This window comes from Salmo salar, chromosome 09, assembly GCF_965601325.2.
Source record: "Salmo salar chromosome 09, fSalSal1, whole genome shotgun sequence".
NCBI classification, from domain to species: domain Eukaryota; kingdom Metazoa; phylum Chordata; class Actinopteri; order Salmoniformes; family Salmonidae; genus Salmo; species Salmo salar.
Genome location: NC_138299.1, coordinates 22,757,620 through 22,779,802, shown reverse-complemented (window position 1 = coordinate 22,779,802; position 22,183 = coordinate 22,757,620). Strand labels below are relative to the sequence as shown.

At 41.8% G+C, this 22,183-nt stretch overlaps 1 protein-coding gene and 1 long non-coding RNA gene across 2 annotated transcripts in view; one reads left to right on the top strand and one right to left on the bottom strand.

The window, feature by feature from the left end:
- LOC106611046 (choline/ethanolamine transporter flvcr2a) overlaps window positions 1-22,183 on the top strand; it is a 32,824-nt gene continuing 10,641 nt past the window's right edge. The window contains exons 1-3 of the mRNA XM_014210875.3: window positions 1-985; window positions 16,007-16,148; window positions 20,501-20,641. Coding sequence (XP_014066350.1) covers window positions 389-985; window positions 16,007-16,148; window positions 20,501-20,641 — 880 coding nt within the window. The 5' untranslated portion in view covers window positions 1-388. The remainder of the gene's footprint in view (window positions 986-16,006; window positions 16,149-20,500; window positions 20,642-22,183) is intronic.
- LOC145857967 (uncharacterized) lies at window positions 10,542-14,872 on the bottom strand. Its single transcript, XR_014378678.1, has 2 exons — window positions 14,441-14,872; window positions 10,542-11,405 (listed from the first exon to the last, which is right to left on the bottom strand). It is a non-coding gene; the product is annotated as an uncharacterized LOC145857967 (long non-coding RNA).

The following is a 22,183-nucleotide window of genomic DNA, read 5'->3' as shown; positions in this document are numbered from 1 at the left end:
TCTCTCAGAGCAAAAGCACTATCACGGACCTATTCGGGACATTTTTATGTTATGAGAAACATAGGCTGTATGTATGATTCCCCATTTCAAGTTTTGGAACTTTGTATCATTATATAATAAGAGATGATATTTAACATTAGTCAACATTATACCCTGGTTTACTATTTGGCTTGCAGTTTTCTGCTTTTTAATAGCTAGTTAGAACATATTGCTCACCGAGCATTTTGACGTTGGTTGCACATTTAAAACGTTTAGATGTGTTGCGCGTTAGCCTACACTGCATGCTCATTTTGAATAATACATAGCCCTATGTGTTTAAGTTGCAGTTTCTGTAGACTAAACTTACAGTGCGCGCAGGTACCCAAGGGTACCCAAAAACTTTGTCATTATGGGCGACAACCCTGACTTTGATAACAAAGAAATGAAAGAGGAGAAAAATGGTCTGGATCTGAGGAAAACGAACCCTTCCAAATCCGTGGACTTGGAGGAACAAATTGAATGTACGAGCATCTCGAATGAGAACCAGGACAATAGGCCTTCAACTACCACGCGTTTATACAAAAGGAGATGGGTGATGATGTTCCTTTTCAGCTGTTACTCCCTGTGCAACGCATTTCAATGGATCCAATACGGAATAATCAACAATATCTTCATGAAATTCTACAATGTGGACTCTTTTACCATTGACTGGATGTCAATGGTCTATATGCTGACCTATATTCCCTTTATATGGCCTGTCTCCTGGCTTTTGGACAAAAAGGGACTGCGGCTCATAGCACTGATGGCCACCGCCATTAATTGTCTTGGGACATGGATCAAGGTGGCCAGCGTCAGGTCAAACTTATTTTGGGTGACGATGCTCGGACAGTTTGCAAGTTCCCTATCCCAGGTCTTCATCCTTGGGATGCCCTCCCGCCTGGCATCGGTTTGGTTTGGGTCCGAAGAGGTGTCGACCGCCTGTTCCATCGGCGTTTTTGGGAATCAGGTGAGTTTATCCCACCTCACGCAAAGGTACCCTATTAAGTTAAAAAGAGTTGCGATTGATTTTGTTTCTAATAGGCCTAAGATATTGATTGACTGATCAAAATAAAGAGTGCACATAAATGTGGTGTTTTGAAAAAGGTCGGTCTTAGAGCAGGAATAAGTTATTATTTGACATCTTAGATGATGAATGAATAATGAATAAGAACATTTCAATGTCTTAAACTGGACAGTTCATTGGCTCAGATGACATATAGGCCTACAGTATGGCATGTATGACCAATGGCCATCAAGAGAGTGTCCTTACTTTTTGTGGTATTTTAGATGGTAAAGTTGTTTAGAAGAATGATCATACATTGAAAGTGGTTAACATGTTATGATTTAGCCCAGAGCAATCCATATGCATTCACACATGGATCTAGGCTACTGTAATTCTGCAATGGACGCTTTGTTGAGCGTCGAGAGCATTTTGAGCATGCATCCTCTTTTAATATTAAAGTTCTGACACGGTGAACACAATCTGAAACGATCTACAACTTCTCTTACAGCGAGATTTGTCTTATTTCCTCCCTCAAAACACCCAATTAATCAAATTATAGATTGGGTAGTTGACCTCGAAATGCAGTAGGTAATATGTATAATTACACTTCTGCAATATGCCTGTTTTCAGTATCCAACTATGTTGAAGCCAAACCTTGAGCTGGAGGCCATTTGGGACTTACAATGCTGAGGCAAATGATGAAAGTCAAATCAATTTATTGGGGATTATGAAAGAATGTTCATAATACCTTTTGAGCTGCATATTATTCTCCTTTAGAGGTTAATATTGCTGGTCCTGTGGACTCACTAATCCAGGCTTATAGTGAGTTACATGCATAGTGACAAGCATGTCCTAAAAACTGATCTGAGATGATTTTCATAGGCAGCTTCACATCCACTGCTCCAATAAAGTAGCCTTCCAACCACCCACAGGCATTTTGTTCTTAGTGAGCCTCTTTGCTGGATTATCGCTTTTCAGAGCACACTTTTGTATGGATTTAAAAACAATGTCTGATTTAGCCTACTTTTATGACTAAATTAGCCCTGTGTTTAAGTGTTTGAGTTGATGGCAATGAAATACTAAACATGCTGTTTGAGCTTAGTTACCAGTATAGTTTTGTGCTGAAATAATAATATTAAATATGTATTTTTTTAGGTGTGTGTGTGTGTGTGTGTGTGTGTGTGTGTGTGTGTGTGTGTGTGTGTGTGTGTGTGTGTGTGTGTGTGTGTGTGTGTGTGTGTGTGTGTGTGTGTGTGTGTAATGTGCTGAGTAGGGTGGGGAGTTTTTCTCCTGCAAGTTCAACTCTACATCTTTCCAACCCCCTAGCTTCCTACCTATCCAATCAGTCTCCTTGGGATGTAGCCCTTTCTGTATGGATGATCGCTTTGAATATGTATACTTTATAAAAACAATTCAGCTCTCAGGTTTAAAATGTTTCAGACAGACACTGACATTACCGGTTATACCCTAATGCTAACCTGAAAATCGCAACATACAAATCTTGAAACTCCATGAGAAGACATCATGTCAAACCATTTCAACATTTTTCTGTGTAACCTTTTCTCAAATTGCAGCACATTTCAATATGTCATCACCATAACTGTCAAATACACAACATTGAGCATCTCTATAGCTGAATGATGGACAATCATTTTCAGAAGTATTTCTGTTATGTTTTCTAATACAACTCAATGGATCTTCCACGATTGGCTAGGTTTCTTGAGAATTCTGTAACTACAGCAATTTATGGAATTCAAAGAAAAAATGTAAAGGGAAATGACATGGTACAATTCCACCATCTTCTGCCAGTACAGTGTATGCAACTGTACAGTAGGCTACACTTAATCACACACTTAATGCATTAATGCAGCTACTTTTCTCCAGGTATGTTAAATCTTCGCTCTTTTAAAAATCCTTTATGTATGTCACGTCCTGACCATAGTAAGATGTTATTTTCTATGGTAGAGTAGGTCAGGGCGTGACAGGGGGTGTTTTGTGTTTTTCTATGTTTTGTAGTTCTATGTTTAGATTCTAGTTTTCTATTTCTATGTTGTTGTTTTTTGGGATGATCTCCAATTAGAGGCAGGTGGTCCTCGTTGTCTCTAATTGGAGATCATACTTAAGTAGGGTTTTTTTCCACCTGTGTTTGTGGGTAGTTGTCTTCTGTTTAGTTTTCTGTACCTGACAGAACTGTGCGCTTTCACTTTGTTATTTTTTCTTTAGTGTTCTGAGTTAAAATAAATATTCATCATGAGCAATCAACACGCTGCGCTTTGGTCCCCTCTCTACGACAGCCGTTACAGAACTACCCACCACGACTGGATCAAGCAGCGTGCCCGGGAGGAGATGGATTCCTGGTCTCTGGAGGAGTTGCGAGAGAGGATAGACTGGACTTGGGGGCAAGTATTGGAAAGATACAGAAGCCTGCCGGGGAAGCACGAGAGGCAGCCCCAATTTTTTTTTTGGCGGAGTCAGGGTTGAGACCTGAGCCAACTCCCCGTGCTTATCGTGGTGAGCATGTGCCTGCTCCTCGCACTCTCTCTCCAGTGTGCCTCCACAGCCAAGTACGTCCTGTGCCTGTTCCTCGCACTCTCCCTCCAGTGCGCCTCCACGGCCCAGTATACCCTGTGCCAGCTCTGCGCACCCGGTCTCCAGTGCGTCTCCCTAGTCCGGTGAGACCTATTCCAGCTCCATGGCACGAAGCCTCCAGTGATGATCCATGGCACGAAGCCTCCAGTGACGATCCATGGCACGAAGCCTCCAGTGACGATCCATGGCACGAAGCCTCCAGTGACGATCCATGGCACGAAGCCTCCAGTGACGATCCATGGCACGAAGCCTCCAGTGACGATCCATGGCACGAAGCCTCCAGTGACGATCCATGGCACGAAGCCTCCAGTGACGATCCATGGCACGAAGCCTCCAGTGACGATCCATGGCACGAAGCCTCCAGTGACGATCCATGGCACGAAGCCTCCAGTGATGATCCATGGCCCGGAGCCTGTAGGGATAATCCATGGTACAAAGCCTCCAGTGATGATCCATGGCGCGGGACCTGTAGTGATGATCCATGACACGGAGCCTCCAGCGACGCTCCCCGGCGGCACGGAGCCTCCAGCGACGCCTCCCAGTCTGGAGCCTCCTGAGATGGCTGTCTGCAGCCCGGAACCTCCGGCGGCGGTCTGCAGCACAGAGCCTCTGGCGATGATCTACAGTCCGGTTCCTCCTCCGACGGTCCGGGGGTACTGAAGCAGAGGGATCAGCGGGGGTTACGCCCCAAACTGGAGCCGCCGCCTCTGCTGGAGGATCCGCTGGAGGATAAGTTTATGTGGACTGCACTAGAGCCGCCATAGACAGGAGTTACCCACCCTACCCTCCCTTTTGTTTGTTTTTTGGGGGGGGTTGTTGTGTTTAGGTGCAGTCAGAGTCCGCACCTTTGGGGACTCTGACTTTGGGGACTCTGACTTACCATAGTAAGATGTTATTTTCTATGGTAGAGTAGGTCAGGGCGTGACGGGGGTGTTTTGTGTTTTTCTATGTCTTGTAGTTCTGTTTAGGTTCTAGTTTTCTATGTTTTTTTTGGGGGGGGGGGGGATCTCCAATTAGAGGCAGCTGGTCCTCGTTGTCTCTAATTGGAGATCATACTTAAGTAGGGTTTTTGTCCACCTGTGTTTGTGGGTAGTTGTCTTTTTAGTTTATGTACCTGACAGAACTGTGTGCTTTCGTTTTCTCTTTGTTATTTTTTCTTTAGTGTTCTGAGTTAAAATAAATATTAATCATGAGCAATCAACATGCTGCGCTTTGGTCCCCTCTCTACGACAGCCGTTACAATGTAATGTATCCACCGTGTATTTACAAGGAAATCTATCAAATATTTTATGAAACTAATAGGCTAGCCTATTATTGCTAAAAACAAAAATTAGACACTTCATACACTCCAGCGGGTGGTGAAGACATTCCAGGACATCACTGGTACCGTGCTCCCTCCCATCTAGCTACTCGAAACAGTGCCCGAGGAAGGCCCGCATCATCAAGGACCCCACTCACTCCAGCCATGAGCTGTTCTCTCCCTTACTGTCGGGCAGACGACATCGGAGCTTGAGGTCTGATACCAACAAGCTCAGAGACAGTTTCTATCTACAAGCCATCAGACTGCTGAACACTTGAACTGGATTGACCACCTGCACAGACTCTCCGCAACTTAGCACACATGCACTCACTCACGTGCACACCCACAGATATGCACTCATCCATGCACGCACACATACACGCACTCATACATTCATGCTAAACACACATCACAACTTGTAACGATTGTCGTGTGTGGAGGACCAAGACGCAACAGGGAAGTGTATACTCATCTTCTCTTTTTAATATTTAAGGAGAAACAAAATAAACACATACAATTAACAGAAACGACACTAACAGTTCTGTCAGGTGACAGGCACAAAACAGAATACAACTACCCACAATACAAACACACCCCTAATTATAGGACCTTCAATCAGAGGCAACGATAGACAGCTGCCTCCAACTGAAGGCCCCAACACCAATTAACTAAACATAGAAATACAAATGACTAGACAGAACATAGAAATAAACTAACATAGAACAATAACCAAAACCCTGGACTAATAAATCAAATACCCCTCTCTACATGGACACATACACACAACCACCCTGAACCACATAAAACAAATACCCCCTGCCACGTCCTGACCAAACTAAACACTAACAAATAACACCTTTACAGGTCAGAATGTGACACAACTGCTGCTACCAGACTCTTATTATGATTGCTAAACACTGTACAATTGTAATACTTGCCCCCAACCCCCCTCCAAAAATACGTGTAAATATTGGACTATAAATTGTGCCTTCCTGTATTATACTTCTGCAAAAAAATATATACACTACCATTCAAAAGTTTGAGGACACTTAAATGTCCTTGTTTTTGAAAGAAAAGCATTTTTTTTTGTCCATTACAATAACATCAAATTGATCAGAAATACAATGTAGACATTGTTAATGTTGTAAATGACTATTGTAGCTGGAAACGGCTGATTTTTAATGGAATATCTACATAGGCGTACAGAGGCCCATTATCAGCAACCATCACTCTTGTGTTCCAATGGCACGTTGTGTTAACTAATCCAAGTTTATAATTTTAAAAGGCTAATTGATCATTAGAAAACTCTTTTGCAATAATGTTAGTACAGCTGAAAACTGTTGTTCTGATTAAAGAAGAAATAAATCTGGCCTTCATTAGACTAGTTGAGTATCTGGAGCATCAGCATTTGTGGGTCCGATTACAGGTTAAAAATTGCCAGAAACAAAGAACTTTCTTCTGAAACTCGTCAGTCTATTCTTGTTCTGAGAAATGAAGGCTATTCCATGCGAGAAATTACCAAGAAACTTAAGATCTCGTACAACGCTGTGTACAATTCCCTTCACCGAACAGCGCAAACTGGCTCTAACCAGAATAGAAAGAGGAGTGGGAGGCCCCAGTGCACAACTGAGCAAGAGGACAAGTATATTAGAGTGTCTAGTTTGAGAAACAGACGCCTCACAAGTCCTCAACTAGCAGCTTCATTAAATAGTACCCGCAAAACACCAGTCTCAATATCAACAGTGAAGAGGCAACTCCGGGATGCTGGCCTTTCTAGGCAGAGTTGCAAAGAAAAAGCCATATCTCAGACTGGCCAATAAAAATAAAAGATTAAGATGGGCAAAAGAACACAGATACTGGATAGAGGAACTCTGCCTAGAAGGCCAGCATTCCGGAGTCGCCTCTTCACTGTTGACGTTGAGACCGAAATCTATCCTAATATTCAGCTATATTTCAAATGGCAGAAATGAAAAATGTTCTTTCTTTCCTTTATTGCATATGTGGATAAGCTTAATAGCAGGCTTACTTTTTAACGAACAATCTTTGCATGGCCTATTTGGAATGCATTTGTAGTTTTAGTCTCAGTTTACATAAAAAGGATGGTGTTGGTCGGGCTTCAAGCTTGCTGTGAAGTTGTTCCTTCTCCTTGTCCGTTAAAAGTTTATGATCAGCAGTTGTATAGGACATAGCAGAGACTGAAGGGGCAGTATACCATTGCAATTTTCCACTGTGCTCAATCCCATTAGAGCAATAGACAGATTTTCTTTTGACCTGAAAGAAATATGGACTGGGTCTGCGCCATACAGTCCTATAGACATAATCATAAGATGTGTCTTGTGTTTAGTTGAAAAATGTACACAAATAGACATATAACCCACAATAAGTAGAACACAACTTGTCGTTTTGTGATAGGCTACATTATATAGCAGTGGTGCCTGGAGATGTGGGCATACTCTAATTTTGCCCAACATTTCTCAAACAGCCCGCCCGGTGAAGGAAAGGTGCCCTGTGTCAAAAATTCTATGACAAACTCTGACATCCATTCTGAATGACCTAAAATGATCAAGCCCATATTGGTCTTTCACAGTCAGGCCAATCCAAGCTGTACTGTGCAAGTAGGCAAATAGTAGAACTACTATTGAAATAGATAAATGAGACTGTCAACTAAGTCTGAAATACACAGGTTTCTGATTTTTTTCTTTTTTTTCTTCAGGTTTTCACTTTCAAAGTCGCACTTTTCTAATAAAAAAAACAACCATTTTGGATGTTCTAAGTCCACAACAAAGCTTAAACCACATCTGGAGACCACTTTCAAAGTCTGGGAAAAAACTACATTTAGATTTTTGAGTGTAGTTACCCTGTAATTCAACTGTGCATTCACCTAGCACTGTTGTTTGGTTAGCAGGGTGTCTGTAGCGCACATGATATGGAGTTTGCAAAATGGCCACTGGGTTGATGCCAGTAGTGGAAAAAGTACCCAATTGTCATACTTAAAAGTAAAGATACCTTAATAGAAAATTAAAGTCACCCAGTAAAATACTACTGGAGTAAAAGTCTAAAAGTATTTGGTTTTAAATATACTTCAGTATCAAAGGTAAATGTAATTGCTAAAATATACTTAAGGATCAAAAGTAAATAATTTCAAATTGCTTATATTAAGCAACGCAGATTTTCTTGGAGGCTTGAACAAGGAGAGCAACACCACACCCCATGTAGTAGTACATCCTCGCCATGTCGAGCACTCTGTAAATAGATTTTAGACTTGTGTAACCAACACACAGGGTGCTAACACTCCTGTGCTCCAGAAAAGCATTGGGCTGCTAAGCTGAAGCCTAGGCATTGACTCAGGGAGCCAAAACAACTCTTTAGGTCTCAGGCAAGGTTAGGCCTACTCATCAATAATGTGTGGTAACTGAACCACCTCAGTTACAATTCCCCATCCTTGGACCTCCTTTTCCTCACAGAAACCCATTTGAGCCACGGCACAAATATGAATGACAGGGTTTGAACAAGTGTCACATCAGAAAAGCACATTAGTTCGCAAAAACAAAGCCTATAGCCAATGTAACTCTTCAGGTATCAGACAAGGTTACTCAACATGAAAACAACTAACCAGGAAGAAGTGGTTTGGTGAACACGCACGTGATGAGTAACTTTGCCTAGTGTTGAGTAACTTTGCCTGAGACCAGAAAAATGTAATTAGCTTCTCAAGATAAATTGCCTATAGGCTTCGGCTTAGCAGGCTAAGATGTATTTCTGGTGTACAGAACACCAGGTTCGAATCCCTAGGCTACCTGGCTAAAATGCTTCCTCGCTAGCCTAACTCATGGGCAACGATGCGCCAGGCCAGCTAGTTAACATTAGCATACTACATCTAGCTACATGTTGAACTTCCATCCTCTCAGGCCAGGGGCACAATGTATGGATTTATGGTTGGATCAGAATCACTGTTATAATCATTGGCTAGAACAGAGAATTACGGAAAACCATATGTTCAAATCACAGCTGAGCTCATTCAGTTTAACTCAATGCTGATTGGCTATTCTAAAAAAATATATCAAGGGAGGCCAAATACTCGCTGGTTTCCTTGTATTCAATGCTACGGGCAGCAATAATGTCATACTCTTTTTGACTAGACTGCATCATAGATACGCTACACATACTGAGACAGAGGGGTGCTGTTTTGTTTGCTCGGATGCTTTCTCTGGTGAGATACATTCAGCCTCTTGTGAATTGAACGACCTTTATGAAACACAGAGAGACGAAAGATTTTTAAAAATATATATATTTTTTTTAATCATTTTTTATTGGTAAATTATTTGGGAAGACTTGGCATCCATGCCATTTTCTGTTTACCCTTTACCCTTTACCATTTACCCATTACCCTTTACCCTTTACCCTTTACCATTTACCCTTTCTATTTACCCTTTACCATTTACCCTTTACCATTTATCCATTACCCTTTACCCTTTACCATTTACCCTTTACCATTTACCCTTTACCATTTACCCTTTACCCTTTACCCTTTACCATTTACCCATTACCCTTTACCCTTTACCATTTACCCTTTACCCTTTACCCTTTACCATTTACCCATTACCCTTTACCCTTTACCCTTTACCCTTTACCATTTACCCATTACCCTTTACCCTTTACCCTTTACCATTTACCCTTTACCATTTACCCTTTACCATTTACCCTTTACCCTTTACCATTTACCCTTTACCATTTACCCTTTACCATTTACCCTTTACCATTTACCCTTTACCCATTACCCTTTACCCTTTACCATTTACCATTTACCCTTTACCCTTTACCATTTACCCTTTACCATTTACCCTTTACCCTTTACCATTTACCCTTTACCATTTACCCTTTACCATTTACCCTTTACCCTTTAACATTTACCATTTACCCTTTACCATTTACCATTTTCATTTTGAATGTCTGTTTACAGTTTCCAATTCTCAGTTAATCAGTTTTTTATTTTATTTACATTTTCATTGTGGTATGATTCATTTACACGGATGTTTGTCCTGTATATTGTGCTCTTGGTGCTGTGTTATGTTGAGGATTATGTTGCCACATTGCCGCACAGGGGTTGTATGATGTCTTAGTTCAGGCATCTCTGGCAGTCTGTTTGATATCTATAAAACCCAGCAGTTAAGATGTTTTTAACTGGTGCTATGACTCAGTTCAGAGGGGATCCTCATTTCTGGTCTGTGAAAGACATTAGGATCCCATCCCGTGAACCGTATATTAATGACATTAACTTCTCAGAAATCAAATTGTATATGGAGGCTATTTGTTTACCTGAGGTCAAAACATTGCATTATTTTGAAACATGAGAGGAAACCTTTGTCATGATGCGTGGAGGTCTCTGAGTTTCTCTTTCTGCACTAGCAGGTGCTGTGACAGAAGTTCACAACCATTTTACTCATGCTGCCGAACTGGACATATGGAAGTCTCTTCAGGCCCATATCTCTGGCCATTCCTGAAAATAAACTACATTTAGTGACATTTTCACAAGTGACCTGACCGCATAACTTCTAGCATCATGTTTTCACTGGATCATGAAGTGACACTCACACTGCAGCATCCAATCCAATACAAAACAGGGTTTGGAACTGCTTTTGTTGTCAAGGTTTCATGGTCAACTTTATTATACATATTATTAGCCAATTTTGTCAGAACATGCTCTACCATTTGAGGTCAGGGTACCACGGAGTCATTGGCTGATAATAACAAAGATTGAAAATAAACTGGCTGAGGTTTGAGTTTATGCTCTGTTGAGGTAATGCTCAAGACAGATGTTGCAATGTGATCTGGCATTAGAAGACCCTATTTATGCCACGAACACTGAGGCTATGCCCAATAACTGATATCAAATAATTGTTTATTTGTCACATGCCCCGAATACAACAGGTGTAGACTTTGAGTTTATTTTATTTTTACAGGGACAGTGCACATTAATCAACGTTTCAGTAAAAGTGCTGGTTTTAGCCAGCCGGCTAACTTTCAGTCCCTGGGCAGGTTATTAAAAACAATTACAATAACAATACAGATAAATAATGAGCAGTGAGTGCCTCCCGAGTGGCGCAGCGGTCTAAGGCCCTGCATCGCAGTGCTAGAGGCTTCACTACAGGTCCGGATTTGATCCTGGGCTGTGTCGCATCAGGCCAAGACCGGGAGACCCATGAGCGGCGCACAATTGGCCCAGCGTCGTCCAGGTTAGGGGAGGGTTAGACCGGCCGGGATGTCCTTGTCCCATCGCGCCCTAGCGACTCCTGTGGTGGACCGGGCCGGGTGCTGACACGGTCGCCAGTTGGACTCTGTTTCCTCCGGCACATTGGTGTGGCTGGCTTCCAGGTTAAGCGAGCAGTGTGTCAAGAAGCAGTGCGGCTTGGCAGGGTCGTGTTTCAGAGGACGGATGGCTCTCGACCTTTGCCTCTCCCGAGTCAGTACGGGAGTTGTAGCGATTAGATAAGACTGTAACTACCAATTGGATATCATGAAAATGGGGAGAAAAAGGGGTAAAAATAAATAAATTAATAAATGGTACTATGATCAGTAAGCACATGCAGAGCAACATAGGACAAGCAACAAGTAGCACTCAGCAATCGCAACATAAGAAAATTCATAAAAGTATTTCCACACTTCAGAAGCTACAGACAACTTTATCGTGAAATGCTTACTTACAAGCCCTTTCCCAACAATGCAGAGTTAAAAAAATGTAAAAACAAATAGTATCACTATAAAATAACAATAACGAGGCACATTGACTCGGTACCGGTACAAGGAGTACCGGTACCGAGTCAATGTGCAGGGTACTCTGACCTAACTGCTGGATATCACAAGAAGGTCATATGAGGAGCAGGTGCATCTTTTCTTAAGGTCTATTGTAGAATATTTGGATCGTGTATGTTCATTCAACACTGGTGAGCTGGCTGGGCAGATCATGTAGTACAGTGGTTCCAAAACTGTGGGGCGCGCCCCCTAGGGGGAGCATGAGGGGTTGGCAGGGGGGGAGTGGGGTCCCCCCCCAAAATAAAAAAACGAACAAATTATTATTTATTTTTTCAAGGAACTTTAAACTTAAACTTACTCTTGAAAGTTGTAATAGTAGAATGCACAAGGTGACATTTAAAAATTGGGTAGTGCATCATCAGTTCCTCTTGTCATGTTAGTCATTGCATACCTTAGAGAGCTATTTATAACTTGTCAGAAATGTCCAGATCAACTAGCCCATGTCAGCTAATGTGTTTTTATTTAGTTTTTTTTGCCAATGGATATTGTTGTATTTTTTTCATTCAAATATCACATGGCAAAATGTTTAGAATTGCAAGAAAATGTGCTTTAAAATGGCAAAATCCTCTTTGCACCATATGACAAAAGGTGTAGAATTGCAGTAAATAAGCTTTAAACTTTCTAAATTCTCTCCACCAACAAGAGAGGTGTGAACAGTTTGTGTCATGAACAGTGCTTGTGCCTTTAGAAATAGACGTGTGCGTGGGGGGGGGGGGGGGGTCTAGTCTAAGCGTAGGGCACTGAGTCTCACATGGTCAAGAACGTAAATATAAGTTTGCATCATCTTCACTGTTGTTTAAGTCCAAGTCCCTGACATAAGAGCTTGAGTGTGACTTCAGCATGTGGCAGGGGGGTTATTAGTGATTTGTCTTTGACATTTGTATCATATAGTTATTGAGAAATAATTGATTGAAGTTGGAATATTTGTGACATTATAGCCTTACCCAAGCCTCCTTTAAGACTTCATGTTTCATCTGTAGGTACAAAGCAAAAGTTGGAGTCATATGAAGCTTTACCGCTCGCTCTGTAATATGAGTAGTATTTTGATTTCAATAACATGCATTAATTTATGAATATAGACAAATATAAACATACATATTGAAAATATTAATGTTTTGATGTGGCACATTTTTCTATATCTTGTTAAACATAATATACTCTATGGGCATATCAAAGTTCCTGAGTGGGATTTTTGCCAGTTTAACAGTTATACAGAGAAATTGGCATAATAGGCAATGCACCCGAACACAGCCCTCTTTTTACTTGTATCATTGCACATCCTGCAGATTACCAGCAGAGGGCAACCATTTTGAATCAATTTTCACGTCAACTTTGTTGGAAATGCTTACAAATTGGATCATATCTTTAATAGTAGAAGAGATCCCACACTGGAACTTTGATATCTTTGATATATATTGAGTACATTTGCCAAATCTACAATTTTCTATATTAATGTTTATATTTTTCAATATTCATAAATGTATGATTATAATACTACTCATATTACAGAGCGAGCGGTAAAGCTTCATATGACTCCAACTTTTGCTTGGTACCTACAGATGAAACATTTTGGACTCTTAAAGGAGGCCTAAAGGAGGCGCTTTTCATTACAAGTAGAATCTCAAAGTAGCTTTAAAAATCAAATAAACCAAATACAATTTAACAAAACAAATGTAGGGATCTGGCAGTTTTTGGGCGATGGTCTTCCATAGCTTTAGGTGATAGGCATTTCGGAAGGGTAGTATCTTAAGAGGAGGGAGCATAGATGGTACAGTCAGTCAGGGAGGTAGAGACACCTAATAGATAGGCCCTGGAGCTCTTCACCGTGCACCTCGTCATCTTTTCAAAAGTCACAGCTGCTCCTCCATAGGTAGGCTGGATTGTCCACTACTGAAATGTAGCACCCACCAGGGTGATCCTTCGGCGACTGTCAAAGCGCCAGTAAGACCACCACAAATCAGCAGAGGTCTGCATCCCCTCACAACGCAGAACACTTCCCATGTGCAGGGGGCCAAAAAGCTGATGTTGTTGGTCTGGTGTTGCTCCATTATTCAAATAATATTACCTAGCTGGTTAGCTAGCTAGCCAAGCCAAATATAAACTGACTTGCCATAATCAAGGCCAAAATATCACAAATATTCCAGCTTCTATTAATTATTTCTCAATTATGCTTTAAAATACAAATGTCAAATATATGTCAACAATCCTTCCTCCAAAGCATGCTTCTATGGATTACATTTAGTGAGAAAAAAAAAGCATGGTCTTTTTTGGTTCTTGTTCTGTGTTTACAATAGCCCATGCATTTACTGACACTCTAACAACTGTCAATCAGTATGCCAATGTTGTTACTGGTTCATTAACATATACCGTTGAAATCAGAAGTTTATATACACTTAGGTTGGAGTCATTACAACTCTCTTTTCAACCACTCTACAAATTTCATGTTAACAAACTATAGTTTTGGCAAGTCGTTTAGGACATCTACTTTGTGCATGACACGAGTAATTTTTCCAACAATTGTTTACAGACAGATTATTTCACTTATAATTCACTGTATCACAATTCCAGTGGGTCAGAAGTGTACATACACTAAGTTGACTGTGCCTTTAAACAGCTTGGAAAATTCCAGAAAATGATGTCATGGCTTTAGAAGCTTCTGATAGGCTAATTGACATCATTTGAGTCAATTGGATGTGTACCTGTGGATGTATTTCAAGGCCTACCTTCAAACTCAGTGCCTCTTTGCTTGACATCATGGGAAAATCAAAAGAAATTAGCAAAGACCTCAGAAAGAAATTGTAGACCTCCACAAGTCTAGTTCATCCTTGGGAGCAATTTCCAAATGCCTGAAGGTACCACGTTCATCTGTACAAACAATAGTATGCAAGTATAAACACCATGGGACCAGGCAGCCATCATACCGCTCAGGAAGGAGACGTGTTCTGTCTCCTAGAGATGAACGTACTTTGGTGCGAAAAGTGCAAATCAATCCCAGAACAACAGCTTTGCTGAAGGAGGGACTAGTGCACTTCACAACTGCACATGGGGACAAAGATCGTACTTTTTGGAGGAATGTGCTCTGGTCTGATGAAACAAAAATAGAACTGTTTGGCCATAATGTCTATTGTTATGTTTGGAGGAAAAAGGGGTCGCTTGCAAGCTGAAGAACACCATCCCAACCGTGAAGCATGGGGGTGGCAACATCATGTTGTGGGGGTGCTTTGCTGCAGGAGGGACTAGTGCACTTCACAAAATAGATGGCATCATGAGGGAGTAAAATGATATGGATATATACAATTTACATTTTAGTCATTTAGCAGACGCTCTTATCCAGAGCGACTTACAGTAATGAGTGCATACATTTCGTACAATTTTTTTTTTCTCCCCGTACTGGTCCCCCGTGGGAATTGAACCCACAACCCTGCCGTTGCAAACACCATGCTCTGCCAACTGAGCCACACAGGAAGCAACATCCCAGGTCATCAGTCAGGAAGTTAAAGCTTGGTCACAAATGGGTCTTCCAAATGGACAATGACCCCAAGCATCCTTCCAAAGTTGTGGCAAAATGGCTTAAGGACAACAAAGTCAAGGTATTGGAGTGGCCATCACAAAGCCCTGACCGCAATCCTATAGAAGAACTGAAAAAACTGGGCAGAACTGAAAAGACGTGTGCGAGCAAGCAGGCCTACAAACCTGACTCAGTTACACTAGCTTTGTTAGGAGGAATGGGCCAAAATTCACCCAACTTATTGTGGGAAGCTTGTGGAAGGCTACCTGAAGCGTTTGACCCAAGTTAAACAATTTAAAGGCAATGCTACCAAATACTAATTGAGTGTATGTAAACTTCTGACCCACTGGGAATGTGATGAAAGAAATAAAAGCTGAAATAAATCATTCTCTCTACTATTATTCTGACATTTAACATTCATAAAATAAAGTGGTGATCCTAACTGACCTAAGACGGAATTTTTACTAGGATTAAATGTCAGAAATTGTGAAAAACTGAGTTTAAATGTATTTGGCTAAGGTGTATGTAAACTTCCGACTTCAACTGTATGACTGTTTAAACGCCTTACTTAACATTTTAGTGTGTATATTTGTTTTCGATATGCAAAGCAGGGAAGCACTGGAAGTTATTTTAAATTTGTCATGTGTTTTCTTTTATGCCTCAAATAAAAAATGTTGTGCCTTGGTTATGATCCCTTTTTCCAAGCTTTGTTTTATATGTCTGTAGGTGTGAGGGGAGGAGTCATTGAATGATCATGTATTTTTGTCTCCCTCACTCACAGTTGGGCATTGCCATTGGCTTCCTTGTGCCACCCATCCTCGTGCCAAATGTTGACAATATAGACGAGCTGGCGTACCACATCAGCATCATGTTCTACATCACTGCTGGAGTGGCCACCGTGATCTTCATCCTCGTGGTCTTCAGTAAGTCCTCAGGGGAAATGGCCAGTCTTATGCACAGTACATCCTGTGGCTAACACATAGAGTTGGCCACTAGAGTCACTCCTTCCTAAACTCATCCCAATTATAAAATATAACTCTTTCAGTCATTATGAGCCTTGAGGTGTTGAAATCATTATAATGCCAATATGAGGGGCCAGTATTACTTCTCCCCTACATTGTCGATGTCACAACAACTCATAGTTAACTCTTGGTAGAGAACAAATGGAGCCTCAGTTCATAACCTTGTGCCGAAGAGATTTGGTTTCCGACTTGCTTCATTGTACGATTATTTAAATGGGGACACATAGCTCTGCTATGGCAGTTTGAATACAACTACATTGCAGCATTGCATCTCTGGGGCTTACCATTGGGTCTGCAGTTCTGTAGTCTTCTGTCCTGGATATCTATTTGTCCCTGTCATGTTCTCCTGGCAGTGTTGGTGGATAGGTCAGCAGTCTCAGGGATTAGTGTGTGTGTTGAGATGTGCTCTGAACAGACCACTTAACCTCTCTAGGGTATGTGGGACGAAATCGTCCCACCTACTCAACAGCCAGTGGAATCCCGTGGCGCGTTATTCAAATACCTTAGAAATGCTATTACTTCAATTTCTCCAACATATGACTATTTTACACCATTTTAAAGACAAGACTCTCGTTAATCTAACCACACTGTCCGATTTCAAAAAGGCTTTACAACGAAAGCAAAACATTAGATTATGTCAGCAGAGTACCCAGCCAGAAATAGACACCCATTTTTCAAGCTAGCATATAATGTCATATAAACCCAAACCACAGCTAAATGCAGCACTAACCTTTGATGATCTTCATCAGATGACAATCCTAGGACATTATGTTATACAATACATGCATGTTTTGTTCAATCAAGTTCATATTTATATCAAAAACCAGCTTTTTACATTAGCATGTGACGTTCAGAACTAGCATACCCACCGCAAACTTCCTGTGAATTTACTAAATTACTCACGATAAACGTTCACAAAAAACATAACAATTATTTTAAGAATTATAGATACAGAACTCCTTTATGCAATCGCTATGTCTGATTTTAAAATAGCTTTACGGCAAAAGCACATTTTGCAATATTCTGAGTAGATAGCCCAGCCATCACGGGCAAGCTAATTTGACACCCACCAAGTTTGGCCCTCACCAAACTAAGATTTACTATAAGAAAAATTGGATTACCTTTGCTGTTCTTCGTCAGAATGCACTCCCAGGACTTCTACTTCAATAACAAATGTTGGTTTGGTTCAAAATAATCCATAGTTATGTTCAAATATCCTCTGTTTTGTTCGTGCGTTCAAGACACTATCCGAAGGGTGATGAAGGGTGACGCGCCCGACGCGTTTCGTGACAAAACATTTCTAAATATTCCATTACCGTACTTCGAAGCATGTCAACCGCTGTTTAAAATCATTTTTTATGCGATTTTTCTCGTAAAAAAGCAATAATATTCCGACCGGGAAACCCTGTTTACGTTCTGATCGACCATTATCCAAATGCGCTACTGTTTTTCAGCCAGGGCCTGCAAAGACATCATTCAGCGTTTTTCCGCCTTCTGAGAGCCTATGGGAGCCGTAGGAAGTGTCACGTTACAACAGAGATCCTCAGTTTTCAATAAAGAGAGTGTAGAAGCCCAAGAAATGGTCAGAGAGGGCGCTTCCTGTAAGGAATCCTCTCAGGTTTTTGCCTGCCATATGAGTTCTGTTATACTCACAGACACCATTCAAACAGTTTTAGAAACTTTAGGGTGTTTTCTATCCAAAGCCAATAATTATATGCATATTCTAGTTTCTGGGCAGTAGTAATCTCCAGTTTAAATCGGGTACGTTTTTTATCCGGCCGTGCAAATACTGCCCCCTACCCTAGAGAGGTTAACGTCTCTTCACTCACTCGCTGTGGCAGGGCTGCAATCGCTGTAATTGGCCCGAGATCCCTTTAGATGTAATATTAAAACGGAGTAGGGACGTTGAGAGGTATTATATAGAATCATTCCTTTGCCCCCCTAGGCTCTGTTTAATGACTGTGACACTTTCTCAGAGTGATGACATGGTAGGATGGATAGAGAAGTATTCACATGAGTCACACAAACCAGGTCATCCCACTTCTGTTTTGGGGCCTCCCATGTTTTGTTGAAAGAGGCACATTGGGCAAGCTTAGACATGGAACCTGGCATTAGAAGAAGAACAGGGATTCACTGCCTGACCTTCCATCTTTTATCTTTTCTTGACTATTGGGAAATCAAACTCTCCTCCGGTGTCAGCAGACAGTATTGAGTAGCGACTTAACGAATTGATCAAACTGAACACTGGATAAGACAAGTCCCTTTCTATCTCCCCAGACTGCTCTGTGGGAAAACATAATCATGTTTACAGCCTGTAGGACTCACTGTTAGCTGGATGCTGTAAGATATCTGATACCTATTGAAGCCCTCTGTTAGCTGAGTGCTGTAAGATATCTGATACCTATTGAAGCCCTCTGTTAGCTGAGTGCTGTAAGATATCTGATACCTATTGAAGCCCCCTGTTAGCTGGGTGCTGTAAGATATCTGGTCCCTATTGAAGCCCCCTGTTAGCTGGGTGCGGTAAGATATCTGATACCTATTGAAGCCCTCTGTTAGCTGAGTGCTGTAAGATATGTGAAGCCTATTGAAGCACTCTGTTAGCCTGGTGCTGTAAGATATTTGAAGCCTATTGAAGCCCTCTGTTAGCCTGTTGCTGTAAGATATTTGAAGCCCTCTGTTAGCCTGGTGCTGTAAGATATTTGAAGCCCTCTATTAGGTGGGTGCTGTAAGATATTTGAAGCCTATTGAAGCCCTCTGTTAGCCTGTTGCTGTAAGATATTTGAAGCCTATTGAAGCCCTCTGTTAGCCTGGTGCTGTAAGATATTTGAAGCCTATTGAAGCCCTCTGTTAGCCTGGTGCTGTAAGATATTTGAAGCCTATTGGAGCCCTCTGTTAGCCTGGTGCTGTAAGATATTTGAAGCCCTCTGTTAGCTGGGTGCTGTAAGATATTTGAAGCCTATTGAAGCCCTCTGTTAGCCTGTTGCTGTAAGATATTTGAAGCCTATTGAAGCCCTCTGTTAGCCTGATGCTGTAAGATATTTGAAGCCTATTGAAGCCCTCTGTTAGCCTGGTGCTGTAAGATATTTGAAGCCCTCTGTTAGCTGGGTGCTGTAAGATATTTGAAGCCCTCTGTTAGCCTGGTGCTGTAAGATATTTGAAGCCCTCTGTTAGCTGGGTGCTGTAAGATATTTGAAGCCCTCTGTTAGCCTGGTGCTGTAAGATATTTGAAGCCCTCTGTTAGCTGGGTGCTGTAAGATATTTGAAGCCCTCTGTTAGCCTGGTGCTGTAAGATATTGGAAGCCTATTGAAGCCCTCTGTTAGCTGGATGCTGTAAGATATCTGATACCTATTGAAGCCCTCTGTTATCTGAGTGCTGTAAGATATTTGAAGCCTATTGAAGCCCTCTGTTAGCTGTACAGATAGGTGGAGTAGAGGCTAGTTGGTGTGTGGGTCCACTCTATGAACTCCTGCCCCAGTGAGCTGATCTCTCCTCCACTTCTCAGACTGAACGTTGGAGCTGGACTCTCCAGCGTGACTATTGTTGAATCACTGACTGACTGACTCACTGACGCACCAGGGGCATGGAGGAAGAGAGGGGGCCCTGATAGGGCCAACAGTTACTGGTGCATTTCATCTCTCCGGTCTTCAGGTGAATTCTCAGACACACATCTTTCTCTCTCTTTCTCTCTTGCTCTTTTAGAGATAGGCCTGGTTTGTTGCCTTGGCTGTGCTGTACTGAACTAGCTGGATGTAACTTTGGCCCCTCCTGTCCTATAGTCCCCCAAAGCTATTTGACTGCCCGTGACTGCCCTGACTCCTAGTGAGCTCAGGTGTCTGTGTTGATTGATAGAAGCACAGATGGAGGGATGTTAGAGGTCATGGGATGGCCATTGGCCTTTCACTCATTTGTTGCTATCACCAGCTTATTTGAGTGACTGCTGCTAGTTTTTCTTGGGAGGACAAACGAGGGGGAGGCTTGGCTTGTGGTTGGATCCAATTTTAACATTGTCTTTTAAAGGGCTCTGACAGTTGTGCAACTTCAGAATCTACATCCAACCCTTTTGTAATATATTTTGGGTGTGCCTAGATAATGTATGTTGAGAACACACATTTAGGTGTGTCTATGATTGGTGTTGTGAAATATTTGTATAGGAATGAATGGTGCAGTGTTACGGGAATTGCATACAAACTTCTACAGTATATCAGCATTATCACCTTATTATTATTACTGGTTCTGTATCTGTGTTCAACAGTGTTCCAAGAGAAGCCGGAAATCCCTCCCACCCTGGCTCAGGTCCAGGCCAGGAGCATCCCTCCAGAAGAGTACTCCTACATGGCTTCTATCCTGAGACTGCTGCGTAACCTACCCTTCATGCTCCTCGTCATCAGCTATGGTGGGTCGTATTCACTCTCAAACCACACCCGTGTCTACCGGCATGTTTGTACTCCTATTATTTGAGAAAACAAAAGTTACATAAGGCTGGCCAGATCAAAGCTTTTTTTCTTTTTAATTTGAATTTTTTACCGCTTTTTTCTCCCCAATTTCATGGTATCCAATTGGTAGTAGTTACAGTCTTGTCTCATCGCTGCAACTCCCGTACGGACTCGGGAGAGGCGAAGGTAGAGAGCCATGCGTCCTCCGAAACACAACCCAACCTAGCCGCACCAATGTGTCGGAGGAAACACATGAAAAAACGTAAATTAAACAGGAGTTGTTCAATTTGATAAACTCTTTGGTTAGTGTCGGTTGATCTCAAAAAGTATTTGTATAGTTAGACAACCTTACATTTAAAAATATGAAATGATACCTCTTCTATCTGGCGACCTGGTCAGCATGCACTGCGCCCGGCCTGCTACAGGAGTTGCTAGTGCGCGATGAGGCAAGGATATCCCTGCCGGCCAAACCCTCCCTAACCCGGACGACGCTGGGCCAATTGTGCGTCACCCCATGGACCTCCCGGTCGTGGCCGGCTGCGACAGAGCCTGGGCTCGAACCCAGAATCTCTGGTGGCACAGCTAGCACTGCGATGCAGTGCTTTAGACTACTGCACCACCCGGGAGGCCAGATCAAAGCTTGTTGTATTGGTGATGCCCCAGACCTCATCTCATAAACACACACACATGGCCTCACAGCAGAATTCCCCCTATTCGAAGTAAACTGTGCATTATCCTGCTGTCTCTACTGTGTGTCCCCTGAATGAGTTCAAGTAAGGTGAACTCACAAATGTAAATATGAACAACGTGGATGCTGTTGCATCATCACAGTGACAGGCGAATGAAAACATGTACACAACATCAGAATATAACCATCTGAAGATAACATCTGTTAGGGTCTTAAAGCCAGATCAATAGGTCATTATCAGTTTGTGCTTAGAGATGTGAATATCTCTCACTATGTTTTTGTATCCAGCACACTGTACATTGTACATCAAACTGTCTTTTTGAGGATTTTAGGTTTGTCAGATTCTTAGGGTTGAAAGGTCACAGTCCTTGTAGTTAATGGTTAACTTATTGAAGATTTGCAATGGTAGCGTTACTAGTCCATAAAAGTATTGCCTCGGGTCAGCTTAGCCTGATTAAATGTTCCCTGAATTATTGGCTGCCTTGGCTGTGCCATCTCAATATAAACAATGACATAAATGCTAGAGTTGAACTATTACATTTGTCATGCCCTTTAGCTGTTTGGAAATATAACGTTTTACTTTTTTAAATGTTATTTGATACTAACATTGTTTACCCTTTGATGTGGCAAATAAGGATTTTCAGGAACAAGACAACAAACCGTAATGGCAAAGCTGTCCAAACCAATTAAATATTGAGTGACACACCACCATTTATGTCAAAGTCAAATATTCTCTCCTTTGTAGTAGTAGACTGGCTAAGGGCCAGGTATGGGCTCCATTAGGACAGGGCCAGTGAAACCCAAATACAGCTTC